At 46.4% G+C, this 16,169-nt stretch overlaps 1 protein-coding gene across 4 annotated transcripts in view; it reads right to left on the bottom strand.

Moving 5' to 3' along the window:
* mycbpap (mycbp associated protein) overlaps window positions 1-16,169 on the bottom strand; it is a 330,021-nt gene that overhangs the window by 220,370 nt on the left and 93,482 nt on the right. For all 4 annotated transcript variants that reach the window (XR_010977536.1, XM_068057785.1, XM_068057786.1 and 1 more), the window contains exon 4: window positions 2,089-2,195. Coding sequence is in view for 3 of the 4 variants with exons in the window: in XM_068057785.1 (XP_067913886.1) it covers window positions 2,089-2,195 (107 nt within the window). In the remaining variant the exon portion in view is untranslated. The remainder of the gene's footprint in view (window positions 1-2,088; window positions 2,196-16,169) is intronic.

The following is a 16,169-nucleotide window of genomic DNA, read 5'->3' as shown; positions in this document are numbered from 1 at the left end:
ACCATGTCATGAGTTTCTTTGTGTTATTTTCAGCAACATAATGAAGTACGTGGATTCCAGTTGCTTGAAGATCTCTAGAAGGTTTATTAACAGCTAAACTAGTATATACAATACAGAGCAAACTATATAAAGAACATTTATCCAAGGTGTTACGGTGCAGAGTGACGATGGCTCTAGTCACATGATTGCATCCTTTTACTTAGTTCATTAGCATATAGCGTTCTTAAAAGAACATCATTCTTAAAGGGAACAAACAACAGGTGAGTGGGACTTGGATCAAGTTAGGACACAGGGAGTAGAGTTTTGAATGAGCTCAAGTTTACGGAGGGGAGAATGTTGGAGGCCAGTATAAGAATAGGCAAGTCCAGAGGTAACTAAGGCATAGATGAAGATTTCAGCAACAGATAAGCTGAGGTAGGGGTGGAGTCAGGCGATATTACGGAACTGGAAATAGGCAGTCTTAGTGATGGTGTGTGTTTGTGGTATGCAGCTCATTTTGGGGTCAAATATAATACCAAGATTGCAAACAGTTGGATTCAGCCTCAGACAGTTGTCAGGGACAGGGAACAAAGTTTGTCATGGGGCCTGTAGACAATGGCTTATGTCTTCCCATTATCTAGTTGCAGGAAATTTCTACTCACCGATGTTGGACAGTGCAGGAATTCACAGAATCACAGAATAATACAGTGCAGAAGAGGCCCTTCAGCGCATCGAGTCTGCACCGATGCATTAAAACACTTGACCTGTCTACCTAATCCCATTTACCAGCACTTGGCCCATAGCCTTGAATGTTATAACGTGCCAAGTGCTCATCCAGGTACCTTTTAAAGGATGTGAGGCAACCTGCCTCTACCACCCTCCCAGGCAGGGCATTCCAGACCGTCACCACCTCTGGGTAAAAAAAGTTCTTCCTCAAATCCCGCTTAAACCTCCCGCCCCTCACCTTAAACTTGTGACCCCTCGTAACTGACCCTTCAACTAAGGGGAACAGCTGCTCCCTATCCACCCTGTCCATGCCCCTCATAATCTTGTACACCTCGATCAGGTCACCCCTCAGTCTTCACTGCTCCAGTGAAAACAACCCAAGCCTATCCAACCTCTCTTCATAGCTTAAATGTTCCATCCCAGGCAACATCCTGGTGAATCGCCTCTGCACCCCCTCCAATTGAGAGATGTGATGGTGAGGTAGAGCTGGATATCATCAGTGTCATGTGGAGACTGATGCTGTGGTTTCAAATGATGTCACCGAGTGGCAGCATATAGATAAGAAAGAGGAGGGGGCCAAGGATAGTTCGTTTCGGGACACCAGAGATAATGATGCAGGAGCAGGAAGAGAGGCCATTGTCGGTGATTCTCTGGCTGCGAGTGAACAGCTAAGAATGGAACCAGGGAGGCAGTCCCACCCGCCAGACGATGGTGCAGAGGTGTTGAAGCAGAATTTTGTGGTTAACCTTGCAAAAGGCTACAGACAGGTTGAGAAGGTCGAGAAGTTTGACAAGGTCAAGAAGGGATAGTTTATTTGTGTCACAGTCAATTAGGATGTCATTTGCGACCTTGGTAAGAGCTGTTTTGGTACTATGGCAGAAGTGGAAAAAAAAGGGTTTGGGAGTCAACACCACAGTCAAAGACTTTGGAGAGGAAAGAAGGGTTGTTGGGACAGAGTCCAGGGAGCTTAACTCTGCAGCAACAACCCTTAACTAGCCTGAACAGAGTCTATGGAGCTTTATTCTGCACCGATAAGTCACCTTGATGATCACACATATAATAAAATTAGTGCTTTTAGAATCAAGTACATCAGCCAATGTCACCTATACACAAAGCACTATGCATAATATCAATATCCATGCATACAGAGATAGAATGAGTCACTATCATCACTGGTTAGACCTTCCAAAAATTTTCTTGTTATAACATATAACAGTCTCGTTCCAACTTTAAGTTGAAATTTATGCCTAACTTTTGAACTGCATTTACTCAAAGGGATCCCTAATGAGTCCATTTGGGAAATATAAACCATATCCACTTTTCCTTAGCTATCCTCCATGTGCCAGCTGATATCGGGAGGTTCAATGTATTCTCATACTCTACCTCAGAAAATCCTCTTGCAAGCAATTCCTGTTTAAAATCTACCAAGCTTCCAAGGATGCTATGGGGCAGAACTCTCCCCTCTGCGTTGAAGCGAGGACCCCCAGGACCTGCAGGGTTAAGAAATTATTACAAATGTCATTAGTAACAGTTGAGTGTTGGTAATTATTTCCCAGAGGAAAACTCTGGCTTTCAATATCACTATACCACAATAACACTATACCTGAGGTACCAATCATGACAGTGTTGCAGTGGGAAGACATTGTGCTAAGGGCTGTCCTTCCCCAGAGGGGAAATAAGAGGTAGAGCCACCACAGGGTCAGTTACTATTCTTGACTTACCAATATTTTCCTTCCACGCCTAAAGGCATCAGCTCCATGTTGGAGTGTGTTTCCAATGATACAAATCATTATATGTGTACCAAATAGAGAATGTTAGCCAACTAATCAACCACATGAGGCTTTATAGTCATGCCCAATCATATCGTGACCAGCAGCAGTCAGTGCAAAATGATCAGGAGCACAGCCGTGGACAATCTTCCCTGGCCTAGCCCCAGGGTGCTTTGTTATTATATTGCTCCAAGCTGGGAGAAATTAACTCAGCACAGGTAGGGAATTGAACCTGGGGCTTTCTAGATGGCAGGCAGTAAGCTTGCTGTTTTCAGAGTGGCATCTGAAGAGGCCCAGGAATGGGTCATCAGCCTGCCCACTACTAGGGAATGGTGCATGGCAAACAAATGAGATAAATACCTGTTTAAAGAAAAGGACTTTACCTTCAAAAGACAATCACAAACTTGTTTAGTTAAAGCTGTGGCCTGATTGGGTGCTTTGCGAGGAGAAATAAAGAAACATTTTCATTGCTTCCATGTGCTCGAGCTGTGCAAAGAACTTCACGGCAAATCTATTACTTTTTTTGAAGTGTAGTCCCTGTTGCAATGTAGGAAAGCATAGCAGCAAATTTCTGCACCAGAAGGTCCCACAGACAGCAATGAGATAAATGACACAGTTAATCTGCTCCACCAGGCCCCAATGAAAGTAAACTCTTTTTTAAAAGTGTACTTCTTTCAATTTAGTATACTGTATTCGCTGCTCAACAATGTGGTTTGTTCTACACTAGGGAGACCAAACACAGACTAGGTGACTGCTTTGCGGAACTGTGCAGTACGCAAGCATGACTCTGAGCTTCCAGTGGCCTGTCATTTTAATTCTCTCCCTTGCTCCCACGCTAACCTCACTGTCCTCTGTCTTCTGCAGTGTTTCAATGAAGCTCAATATAGCTCGAGGAACAGTACCTCATATTTCACTTAGACACCTTACAGCCTTCTGAAATCAACACTGAGTTCATCAATTTCAGACCATAATCTCTGCTGCCATTTTGTTTCCTTTTTCTTCGCAGGTTTCGATTTTAGTTTTGTTTTTCCCTTGTTTTTGCTTTTACATAAGAACTAGGAGCAGGAGTAGGCAATTCAGCCCCTCGAGCCTGCTCCGCCATTCAATACGATCATGGCTGATCACATCTCGGCCTCAACTCCACTTTCCTGCCCATTCTCCATAACCCTTCAACCCTTTACTAATTAAAAATCTGTTTATCTCCTCTTTAAATTAACTCAATGTCCCGACATCTACCGCACTCTGGGGTAGTGAATTCCACAGACTGATGGCCCTTTGAGAGAAGTAATTTCTCCTCATCTCTGTTTTAAATCTGCTACCCTTTATCCTAAAACTATGACCTCTCATTCTAGATTGCCCCACAAGAGGAAACATCCTCTCTACGTCTACTTTGTCAATCCCCTTAATCATTTTATATACCTCAATTAGATCTCCTCTCATTCTTCTAAACCCTAGAGAGTAAAGGCCTAAACTGCTCAATCTCTCTTCATAAGACAAACCCCTCATCTCTGGAATCAATCTAGTGAACCTCCTCTGAACTGTCTCCAATGCAACTACATCCTTTCTCAAGTAAGGGGACCAAAACTGTACGCAATACTCCAGATGTGGTCTCACCAATGCCTTGTACAGTTGCAGCAACACTTCCCTACTTTTATATTCTATTCCTTTAGCAATAAATGCCATGATTCCATTTGCCTTCCTTATTACCTGCTGTACCTGCATACTAGTTTTTTGCGATTCATGCACGAGGACACCCAGATCCCTCTGCACCGAAGCACTCTGAAGTTTCTCTCCATTTAGATAATAATTTGCCTTTCTATTCTTCAGACCAAAATGGATAACCTCACTTATCCACGTTAAACTCCATCTGCCACATTTTGGCCCATTCACCTAACCTATCCATTTGTAAATTTCTTATTTCTTTATTGCAACTTACTATTCCACCTATTTTAGTGTCATCTGCAAATTTGGCTATAGTACCTACTATCCCTGCATCCAAGTCATTAATATAGATTGTCAATAGTTGGGGCCCAAGGACCGAACCCTATGGCACCCCACTAGTTACATCTTGCCAACCAGAAAAAGACCCATTTATCCCGACTGTCTGTTTTCTGTTGGTTAGCCAATCCTCTATCCAAGCTTATAAATTGCCCCGAACTTCATGTGATCTTACCTTGTGTATTAACCTTTTGTGCGGCACCTTATCAAATGCCTTCTGTAAGTCCAGATATACTACATCTACAGGATCCCCATTATGCACTTTGCCTGTTACAGCTTCGAAGAACTCTAGCAAATTAGTCAAACATGATTTACCCTTCATAAAACCATGCTGACTCTGATGGATTGCATTTGATTTTCTAAATGTCCTGTTATTACTTCCTTAATAATGGATTCTAACAATTTCCCATTGACAGATGTTAAACTAACTGGTCTATACTTTCCTACTTTCTGCCTCCCTCCCTTTTTGAATTTTTTTCCAATTGACTGGAACCATTCCCGCATCCAGGGAATGTTTGAATATTATAACCAATGGATCCACTATCTCCGCTGCCACTTCCAGGCCCTGGGGACTTGTCTGCCTTCAATCCCAGTAGTTTGCTCAGTATTTTTTCCCTAGCGATGATTGTTCTAAGTTCCTCCATTTCTATAACCTCTGCATTTCCTGTTACTATTGGGATGGTACTAGTGTCCTCCATCGTGAAAACTGAAGCAAAATACTGATTTAGTGTCTCCACCATTTCTGTGTTCCCCTCTATTAACTCCCCTGTCTCATCCTCCAAAGGACCAACATTCACTTTAGCTACTCTTTTCCCTTTTATATACTTATAGAAGCTTTTGCTATCCGTTTTTATATTTTGCACTAGTTTTCTTTCATAATTTACCTTTGCTCTTTTTATTTCTTTTTTGGTAACCCTTTGTTGATCTTTAAAAGTTTCCCAATCTTCCAGCCTACCACTAGCCTTTGCAATATGGTATGCCGTAGGTTTTGTCTTTATGTTATCCTTAACTTCCTTGCTTAACTATGGATGTTTTTCCCCTCTTACAATCTTTCTTCCTCTCTGGAATATACTTTAGTTGGGAGGAATTGAATATCTCCTTAAACATCTATCACTGCTCATCAACTGCCCTACCTTTTAGTCTTCCTGCCCAGTCCACTAAGGCCAAATCTGTCCTCATGCCTATGTAATTACCTTTGTTTAACTCCAGAACGCGAGTGTGGAACTCCAGTTTCTCGCCCTCAAACTGAATTTGAAATTCTAGTATGCTGTGATCACTCTTCCCGAGAGGATCCTTAACTATGAGATCATTAATCAATCCCACCTCATTACACAATACCAAATCTGGAATAGCCTGCTCCCTGGTTGGTTCCACAACATATTGCTCCAAAATATAATCTCCAATACATTCAATGAACTCTGCCTCGAGGCTACCCTTGCCAATTTGATTAATCCAGTCTATATGCATATTAAAATCACCCATGATTATTGCTGTACCTTTCTTACAAGCCCCCAGTATTTCCTGGTTTATACTGTGCCCCGCTGCGGAACTACTGTTTTGGGACCTATAGATTACTCCCACCAGGGACTTCTTTCCCTTGCTATTTCTTATTTCTACCCAGACTGATTCTACGTCTTGATCTCCAGTGCCTATATCATTTCTCACTACAGCATTGATCTCTTCCTTTACTAACAAAGCTACACCACCTCCTTTTCCTTCCTGCCTATCCTTCCGAAATACTGAGTACCCTTGGATATTCAATTCCCAAACCTGGTTCCCCTGCAACCACGTCTCAGTAATCACCACTAAATCATACCCATTTGTATCTATTTGCACTGTTAACTCATTTATTTTATTCCGAATGCTTCATGCATTCAGATACAAAGATTTTAAGTTTGTTCTATTATCAAATTTCCCTCCTCTTGTACGATTTCTTGGTGCAATATAAGGTTCATACGTTCTGTACCTTCCGTTTATTTTCTGGTAACAATCAGCCTCATCACTAACCTGCACTCCTACCTTCTCCTTTAACTTGGATTTCCTAATTTTCCATGCAACTGAACCCTCCCCCCAACTATTTAGTTTATTTAGATGGCAAATGTTCATTATTCTGCCATTCACACACCTACCCTAGACACATCTTTTGGTTCTTTTTTTGTCCCATTACCACTCCCTTTGGACCCGCACTGCCGACTCTTTTGTCAATTAATGTCTCTCATCTTCCCTTCCACCCTATCACAGACCTTCCCTTTTGTTCTTTTTCCACCCTCCCCTTTTTCACTTGCTTAAAATCTAATACTTTACCCAGTTCTGATCAAAGGTCATCAAACTGAAACATTTCTCTCTCCAACGATGCTGCTAGACCAGCATTTTCTGTTTGCATTTCAGATTTCCAGCATCCACAGTATTTTGCTTTTGTTTTGAAAAGTGTTCTTGTTTTTGGGCCCCATCTGGAGAAGGGGTCCCATAGGATTTAGAGCAGGAGCCCTATAGAAAGTAGAGCAGGAGTCCGCTAGGAAGTAGAGCAGGAGCCCTATATGATTTAGAGCAGGGTTCCTATATGACAAAGAGCAGGAGCCCTATATGAAGTCGAGCAGGGGTCCTATATGAAGTCGAGCAGGGGTCCTATATGAAGTAGAGGAGAAGCCCTATATGAAGTAGAGAAGGGGCCTGAAATGAAGTAGAGAAGCGGTCCGAATATGAAGGAGAGCAAGGGGCCCATAGGAAGTAGAGCAGGAGCCCTATAGCAAGTAGACCAGGGGTCTTACATGAAGTAGAGCAGGAGCCCTACAGGTAGTAGAGGAAGGGCCCAATATAAAGTTCAGCTGGGCCCCTATATGAAGTAGAGCAGGGGCCCTATCTGAAGTAAAGCAGGGGCTCTATATGAAGTGGAGCAGGGGTCGTATGTAAAGTAGATCAGGGGTCCTATATGAAGAGGAGCAGGGGCTTTAAATGAATTGGAGCAGTGGCCCTATATAAAGTGGAGCAGGGGCCCGATATGAAGTAGAGCAGGGGCCCAATATGAAGTAGAGCAGGTGACCTACAGGAGCGAGAGCAGGTGTCCTATAGGAGTAGAGCAGGGGTCCTACAGGAAGTAGTGCAGGGCCCCTATAGGAAGTAGAGCTGGAATCCGACAGGAAGTAGAGGAGGGGTCCTATAGGCAGCAGAGGAGGGGTCCTATATGAAGTACAGCAGGGGCCCTTTAGGAAGTATAGCCGGGGACCTATAGGAGGTGGAGAACAGGCCCGATATGAAGTAGAGCAGGGGTCCCTTATGAAGTCGAGCAGGGTTTCCGTTTGAATAAGAGCAGGGGCCCTATATGAAGTAGAGAACAGGCCCTATATGAAGTGGAGCAGGGGCCCTATGTGAAGTGGAGGAGGGGCCCTATATGAAGAGGAGCAGGGGCTTTAAATGAATTGGAACAGGGGCCCTATATAAAGTGGAGCAGGCGACCTATATGAAGTAGAGCAGGCGACCTATAGGAGGTAGAGGAGGGGACCTATAGGAAGTAGAGCAGGGGTCCTATATGAAGTAGAGCAGGGGCCCTAAATGAAGTGGAGCAGGGGCCCAAAAGAAGTAGAGTAGGGGCGAATATGAAGCAGAGCAGGGGCCCTATAGGATGTAAAGCAGGGGTCCAATATGAAGTGGAGCAGGAATCCTGTCTGAATTGAAGCAGGGGTCCTACATGAAGTAATTCAGGGGCCCTTTATGAAGTAGAGAACAGGCCCTTTATGAAGTAAATAAGGGGCCCTATATGAAGTAAAGGAGGGGCTCCACATGAAGTGGAGCAGGGGTCGTATGTAAAGTAGATCAGGGGTCCTATATGAAGAAGAGCAGGGGCTTTAAATGAATTGGAGTAGGGGTCCTGTATGAAGTAGAGCAGGGGTCCTGTATGAAGTAGAGCAGGGGTCCTATAGGAAGTAGAGCAGGGGCCCAATATGAAGTACATCAGGGGCCCTATGTGAAGTGGAGCAGGGGCCCTATTTGGAGCGAAGCAGGGGCTCTATATGAAGTGGAGCAGGGGTCGTATGTAAAGTAGATCAGGGGTCCTATATGAAGAAGAGCAGGGTCTTTAAATGAATTGGAGCAGGGGCCCTATATAAAGTGGAGCAGGGGTCCTGTATGAAGTAGAGCAGGGGTCCTTTATGAAGTAGAGCAGGCGACCTATAGGAAGTACAGCAGGGATCCGATATGAAGTGGAGCAAGGGCCCTAAATGAAGTTGAACAGGGGCTCTATCTAAAGTAAAGCAGCGTCTCTCTATGAAGTAGAGTAGGGGCCCTATCTGAAGTAAAGAAGGGACTCTATATGAAGTAGAGGAGGGGTCATATATAAAGTAGAGCAGGGGCCCAATATGAAATAGAGCAGGGGTCCTATATGAAGTAAAGGAGGGGTCCTTTATAACATAGAGCAGGGGCCCTATGTGAAGTAGAGGAGGGGACCTGTAGGAAGTAGAGGAGGGGACCTATAGGAAGTAGAGCAGGGGCCCTAAATTAAGTGGAGCAGGGGTCCTGTATGAAGTGGGGCAGGGGCCAAATATGAAGTGGAGCAGGGGTCCTACATGAAGAAGAGCAGGGGCCTTATATGAAGTACAGCAGGGGCCCAATACAATGTAGAGCAGGGGCCCAATATGAAGTAGAGCAGGGGTCCTATATGCAGCAGAGCAGGGACCCTGTATGAAGTAGAGTAGGGGCCCCATATGAAGTGGAGCAGGGGTCCTATAGGATGTAGAGCAGGGGCCCTATATGAGGCAGAGCACGGGCCCTATATGAAGTTGAACAGGGACCCTATATGAAGTGGAGCAGGGGCTCGATCTAAAGTAAAGCAGCGTCTCTATATGAAGTAGAGTAGGGGCCCTATCTGAAGTAAAGAAGGGACTCTATATGAAGTAGAGCAGGGGCCCTATATGAAGTAGAGGAGGGGACCTATAGGAAGTAAAGAAGGGACTCTATATGAAGTAGAGCAGGGGCCCTATATGAAGTAGAGCAGGGGTCTGATATGAAGTAGAGCAGGGGTCCTATATGAAGTGGAGCAGGGGCTCTATCTAAAGTAAGGCAGCGTCTCTATATGAAGTAGAGTCGGGGCCCTATCTGAAGTAAAGAAGGGACTCAATATGAAGTAGAGGAGGAGCCCTATAGGAGGTAGAGGAGGGGACCTATAGGAAGTAGAGCAGGGGTCCTATAGGAAGTAGAGCAGGGGTCCTATATGAAGTAGAGCAGGGGCCCTAAATGAAGTGGAGCAGGGGCCCAAAAGAAGTAGAGTAGGGGCGAATATGAAGCAGAGCAGGGGCCCTATAGGGGGTAGAGGAGGGGACCTATAGGAAGTGGAGCAGGAATCCTGTCTAAATTGAAGCAGGGGTCCTACATGAAGTAGAGCAGGGGCCCTTTATGAAGTAGAGAACAGGCACTTTATGAAGTAAATCAGGGGCCCTATGTGAAGTGGAGCAGGGACCCTATTTGCAACGAAGCAGGGGCTCTATATGAAGTGGAGCAGGGTTGTATATGAAGTACATCAGGGGTCCTATATGAAGAAGAGCAGGGTCTTTAAATGAATTGGAGCAGGGGCCCTATATAAAGTGGAGCAGGGGTCCTGTATGAAGTAGAGCAGGGGCCCAATATGAAGTAGAGCAGGGGTCCAATATGAAGTAGATCAGGGGTCCTATATGAAGTAGAGCAGGGGCCCTAAATGAAGTAGAGCAGGGGTCCTGTATGAAGTAGAGCAGGGGCCCAATATGAAGTAGAGCAGGGGTCCTGTATGAAGTAGAGCAGGGGTCCAATATGAAGTAGAGCAGGGGTCCTGTATGAAGTAGAGCAGGGGCACAATATGAAGTAGAGCAGGGGTCCTGTATGAAGTGGAGCAGGGGTCCAATATGAAGTAGAGCAGGGGCCCTGTATGAAGTAGAGCAGGGGTCCAATATGAAGTAGAGCAGGGGCCCTAAATGAAGTGGAGCAGGGGCCCAAAAGAAGTAGAGTAGGGGCGAATATGAAGCAGAGCAGGGGCCCTAAATGAAGTGGAGCAGGGGCCCAAAAGAAGTAGAGTAGGGGCGAATATGAAGCAGAGCAGGGGCCCTATAGGAGGTAGAGGAGGTGTCTGACATGAAGTAGAGCAGGGTTCTGATATGAAGTAGAGGAGGGGACCTATCTGAAGTAAAGAAGGGACTCTATAGGAAGTAGAGCAGGGGCCCAAAAGAAGTAGAGTAGGGGCGAATATGAAGCAGAGCAGGGGCCCGATGGGATGTAAAGCAGGGGTCCAATATGAAGTGGAGCAGGAATCCTGTCTGAATTGAAGCAGGGGTCCTACATGAAGTAGAGCAGGGGCCCTTTATGAAGTAGAGAACAGGCCCTTTATGAAGTAAATCAGGGGCCCTATGTGAAGTGGAGCAGGTGCCCTATTTGCAACGAAGCAGGGGCTCTATATGAAGTGGAGCAGGGGTCGTATATAAAGTAGATCAGGGGTCCTATATGAAGAACATCAGGGGTCCTATATGAAGAAGAGCAGGGGTCCTATATGAAGTACATCAGGGGTCCTATATGAAGAAGAGCAGGGTCTTTAAATGAATTGGAGCAGGGGCCCTATATAAAGTGGAGCAGGGGTCCTGTATGAAGTAGAGCAGGGGCCCAATGTGAAGTAGAGCAGGGGTCCTGTATGAAGTAGAGCAGGGGCCCAATATGAAGTAGGGCAGGGGCCCAATATGAAGTAGAGCAGGGGTCCTGTATGAAGTAGAGCAGGGGTCCTGTATGAAGTAGAGCAGGGGCCCTATATGCAGCAGAGCAGGGACCCTGTATGAAGTAGAGTAGGGGCCCTATATGAAGTGGAGCAGGGGTCCTATAGGATGTAGAGCAGTGGTCCTATATGAGGCAGAGCACGGGCCCTATATGAAGTTGAACAGGGGTCCTATATGAAGTGGAGCAGGGGCTCGATCTAAAGTAAAGCAGCGTCTCTATATGAAGTAGAGTAGGGGCCCTATCCGATGTAAAGAAGGGACTCTATATGAAGTAGAGTAGGGGCCCTATATCAAGTGGAGCAGGGGTCCTATAGGATGTAGAGCAGTGGTCCTATATGAGGCAGAGCACGGGCCCTATATGAAGTTGAACAGGGGTCCTATATGAAGTGGAGCAGGGGCTCGATCTAAAGTAAAGCACCGTCTCTATATGAAGTAGAGTAGGGGCCCTATCTGATGTAAAGAAGGGACTCTATATGAAGTAGAGCAGGGGCCCTATATGAAGTAGAGCAGGTGTCTGACATGAAGTAGAGCTGGGTTCTGATATGAAGTAGAGGAGGGGACCTATAGGAAGTAGAGCAGGGGTCCTATATGAAGTGGAGCAGGGGTCCTATAGGATGTAGAGCAGGGGCCCTAAATGAAGTTGAACAGGGCCTCGATCTAAAGTAAAGCACCGTCTCTATATGAAGTAGAGTAGGGGCCCTATCTGAAGTAAAGAAGGGACTCTATATGAAGTAGAGCAGGGGCCCTATATGAAGTAGAGCAGGTGTCTGACATGAAGTAGAGCAGGGGTCTGATATGAAGTAGAGGAGGGGACCTATAGGAAGTAGAGCAGGGGCCCTAAATGAAGTTGAACAGGGCCTCGATCTAAAGTAAAGCACCGTCTCTATATGAAGTAGAGTAGGGGCCCTATCTGAAGTAAAGAAGGGACTCTATATGAAGTAGAGCAGGGGCCCTATATGAAGTAGAGCAGGTGTCTGACATGAAGTAGAGCAGGGGTCTGATATGAAGTAGAGGAGGGGACCTATAGGAAGTAGAGCAGGGGCCCTAAATGAAGTGGAGCAGGCGCCCTATATGATGTACAGCAGGGGCTCTATATGAAGTCGAGCAAGGGCCTTATTTGAAGTAGAGCACAGGTCCTAAATGAAGTGGAACAGGACCCTGTATGAAGTGGAGCATGGGCTCGATCTAAAGTAAAGCAGCGTCTCTATATGAAGTAGAGTAGGGGCCCTATCTGAAGTAAAGAAGGGACTCTATATGAAGTAGAGGAGGGGTCATATATGAAGTAGATCAGGGGCCCAATATGAAGTAGAGCAGGGTCTTTAAATGAAGTGGAGCAGGGGTCCTGTATGAAGTAGAGCAGGGGCCCAATATGAAGTAGATCAGGGGCCCAATATGAAGTAGAGCAGGGGCCCTGTATGAAGTAGATCAGGGGCCCAATATGAAGTAGAGCAGGGGCCCAATATGAAGTAGAGCAGGGGCCCAATATGAAGTAGAGCAGGGGTCCTGTATGAAGTAGAGCAGGGGCCCAATATGAAGTAGAGCAGGGGTCTGATATGAAGTAGAGCAGGGGTCCTATATGAGGTGGAGCAGGGGCTCTATCTAAAGTAAAGCAGCGTCTCTATATGAAGTAGAGTCGGGGCCCTATCTGAAGTAAAGAAGGGACTCTATATGAAGTAGAGGAGGGGCCCTATAGGAGGTAGAGGAGGGGACCTATAGGAGGTAGAGGAGGGGACCTATAGGAAGTAGAGCAGGGGTCCTATAGGAAGTAGAGCAGGGGTCCTATATGAAGTAGAGCAGGGGCCCTAAATGAAGTGGAGCAGGGGCCCAAAAGAAGTAGAGTAGGGGCGAATATGAAGCAGAGCAGGGGCCCTATAGGGGGTAGAGGAGGGGACCTATAGGAAGTGGAGCAGGAATCCTGTCTAAATTGAAGCAGGGGTCCTACATGAAGTAGAGCAGGGGCCCTTTATGAAGTAGAGAACAGGCACTTTATGAAGTAAATCAGGGGCCCTATGTGAAGTGGAGCAGGGACCCTATTTGCAACGAAGCAGGGGCTCTATATGAAGTGGAGCAGGGTTGTATATGAAGTACATCAGGGGTCCTATATGAAGAAGAGCAGGGTCTTTAAATGAATTGGAGCAGGGGCCCTATATAAAGTGGAGCAGGGGTCCTGTATGAAGTAGAGCAGGGGCCCAATATGAAGTAGAGCAGGGGTCCAATATGAAGTAGATCAGGGGTCCTATATGAAGTAGAGCAGGGGCCCTAAATGAAGTAGAGCAGGGGTCCTGTATGAAGTAGAGCAAGGGCCCAATATGAAGTAGAGCAGGGGTCCTGTATGAAGTAGAGCAGGGGTCCAATATGAAGTAGAGCAGGGGTCCTGTATGAAGTAGAGCAGGGGCACAATATGAAGTAGAGCAGGGGTCCTGTATGAAGTAGATCAGGGGCCCAATATGAAGTAGAGCAGGGGCCCTAAATGAAGTGGAGCAGGGGTCCAATATGAAGTAGAGCAGGGGCCCTGTATGAAGTAGAGCAGGGGTCCAATATGAAGTAGAGCAGGGGCCCTAAATGAAGTGGAGCAGGGGCCCAAAAGAAGTAGAGTAGGGGCGAATATGAAGCAGAGCAGGGGCCCTAAATGAAGTGGAGCAGGGGCCCAAAAGAAGTAGAGTAGGGGCCCTATAGGAGGTAGAGGAGGTGTCTGACATGAAGTAGAGCAGGGTTCTGATATGAAGTAGAGGAGGGGACCTATCTGAAGTAAAGAAGGGACTCTATAGGAAGTAGAGCAGGGGCCCAAAAGAAGTAGAGTAGGGGCGAATATGAAGCAGAGCAGGGGCCCGATAGGATGTAAAGCAGGGGTCCAATATGAAGTGGAGCAGGAATCCTGTCTGAATTGAAGCAGGGGTCCTACATGAAGTAGAGCAGGGGACCTTTATGAAGTAGAGAACAGGCCCTTTATGAAGTAAATCAGGGGCCCTATGTGAAGTGGAGCAGGTGCCCTATTTGCAACGAAGCAGGGGCTCTATATGAAGTGGAGCAGGGGTCGTATGTAAAGTAGATCAGGGGTCCTATATGAAGAACATCAGGGGTCCTATATGAAGAAGAGCAGGGGTCCTATATGAAGTACATCAGGGGTCCTATATGAAGAAGAGCAGGGTCTTTAAATGAATTGGAGCAGGGGCCCTATATAAAGTGGAGCAGGGGTCCTGTATGAAGTAGAGCAGGGGCCCAATGTGAAGTAGAGCAGGGGTCCTGTATGAAGTAGAGCAGGGGCCCAATATGAAGTAGGGCACGGGCCCAATATGAAGTAGAGCAGGGGTCCTGTATGAAGTAGAGCAGGGGTCCTGTATGAAGTAGAGCAGGGGCCCTATATGCAGCAGAGCAGGGACCCTGTATGAAGTAGAGTAGGGGCCCTATATGAAGTGGAGCAGGGGTCCTATAGGATGTAGAGCAGTGGTCCTATATGAGGCAGAGCACGGGCCCTATATGAAGTTGAACAGGGGTCCTATATGAAGTGGAGCAGGGGCTCGATCTAAAGTAAAGCAGCGTCTCTATATGAAGTAGAGTAGGGGCCCTATCCGATGTAAAGAAGGGACTCTATATGAAGTAGAGTAGGGGCCCTATATCAAGTGGAGCAGGGGTCCTATAGGATGTAGAGCAGTGGTCCTATATGAGGCAGAGCACGGGCCCTATATGAAGTTGAACAGGGGTCCTATATGAAGTGGAGCAGGGGCTCGATCTAAAGTAAAGCACCGTCTCTATATGAAGTAGAGTAGGGGCCCTATCTGATGTAAAGAAGGGACTCTATATGAAGTAGAGCAGGGGCCCTATATGAAGTAGAGCAGGTGTCTGACATGAAGTAGAGCTGGGTTCTGATATGAAGTAGAGGAGGGGACCTATAGGAAGTAGAGCAGGGGTCCTATATGAAGTGGAGCAGGGGTCCTATAGGATGTAGAGCAGGGGCCCTAAATGAAGTTGAACAGGGCCTCGATCTAAAGTAAAGCACCGTCTCTATATGAAGTAGAGTAGGGGCCCTATCTGAAGTAAAGAAGGGACTCTATATGAAGTAGAGCAGGGGCCCTATATGAAGTAGAGCAGGTGTCTGACATGAAGTAGAGCAGGGGTCTGATATGAAGTAGAGGAGGGGACCTATAGGAAGTAGAGCAGGGGCCCTAAATGAAGTTGAACAGGGCCTCGATCTAAAGTAAAGCACCGTCTCTATATGAAGTAGAGTAGGGGCCCTATCTGAAGTAAAGAAGGGACTCTATATGAAGTAGAGCAGGGGCCCTATATGAAGTAGAGCAGGTGTCTGACATGAAGTAGAGCAGGGGTCTGATATGAAGTAGAGGAGGGGACCTATAGGAAGTAGAGCAGGGGCCCTAAATGAAGTGGAGCAGGCGCCCTATATGATGTACAGCAGGGGCTCTATATGAAGTCGAGCAAGGGCCTTATTTGAAGTAGAGCACAGGCCCTAAATGAAGTGGAACAGGACCCTATATGAAGTGGAGCATGGGCTCGATCTAAAGTAAAGCAGCGTCTCTATATGAAGTAGAGTAGGGGCCCTATCTGAAGTAAAGAAGGGACTCTATATGAAGTAGAGGAGGGGTCATATATGAAGTAGATCAGGGGCCCAATATGAAGTAGAGCAGGGTCTTTAAATGAAGTGGAGCAGGGGTCCTGTATGGAGTAGAGCAGGGGCCCAATATGAAGTAGATCAGGGGCCCAATATGAAGTAGAGCAGGGGCCCTGTATGAAGTAGATCAGGGGCCCAATATGAAGTAGAGCAGGGGCCCAATATGAAGTAGAGCAGGGGTCCTGTATGAAGTAGAGCAGGGGCCCAATATGAAGTAGATCAGGGGCCCAATATGAAGTAGAGTAGGGGCCCAATATGAAGTAGAGCAGGGGTCCAATATGAAGTAGATCAGGGGCCCAATATGAAGTAGAGCAGGGGCCCAATATGAAGTAGAGCAGGGGTCCTGTATGA

Source organism: Heterodontus francisci, chromosome 26 (genome assembly GCF_036365525.1).
Source record: "Heterodontus francisci isolate sHetFra1 chromosome 26, sHetFra1.hap1, whole genome shotgun sequence".
Classification (NCBI taxonomy): Eukaryota; Metazoa; Chordata; class Chondrichthyes; order Heterodontiformes; family Heterodontidae; genus Heterodontus; species Heterodontus francisci.
This window is presented reverse-complemented; position numbering and strand designations above follow the sequence as displayed.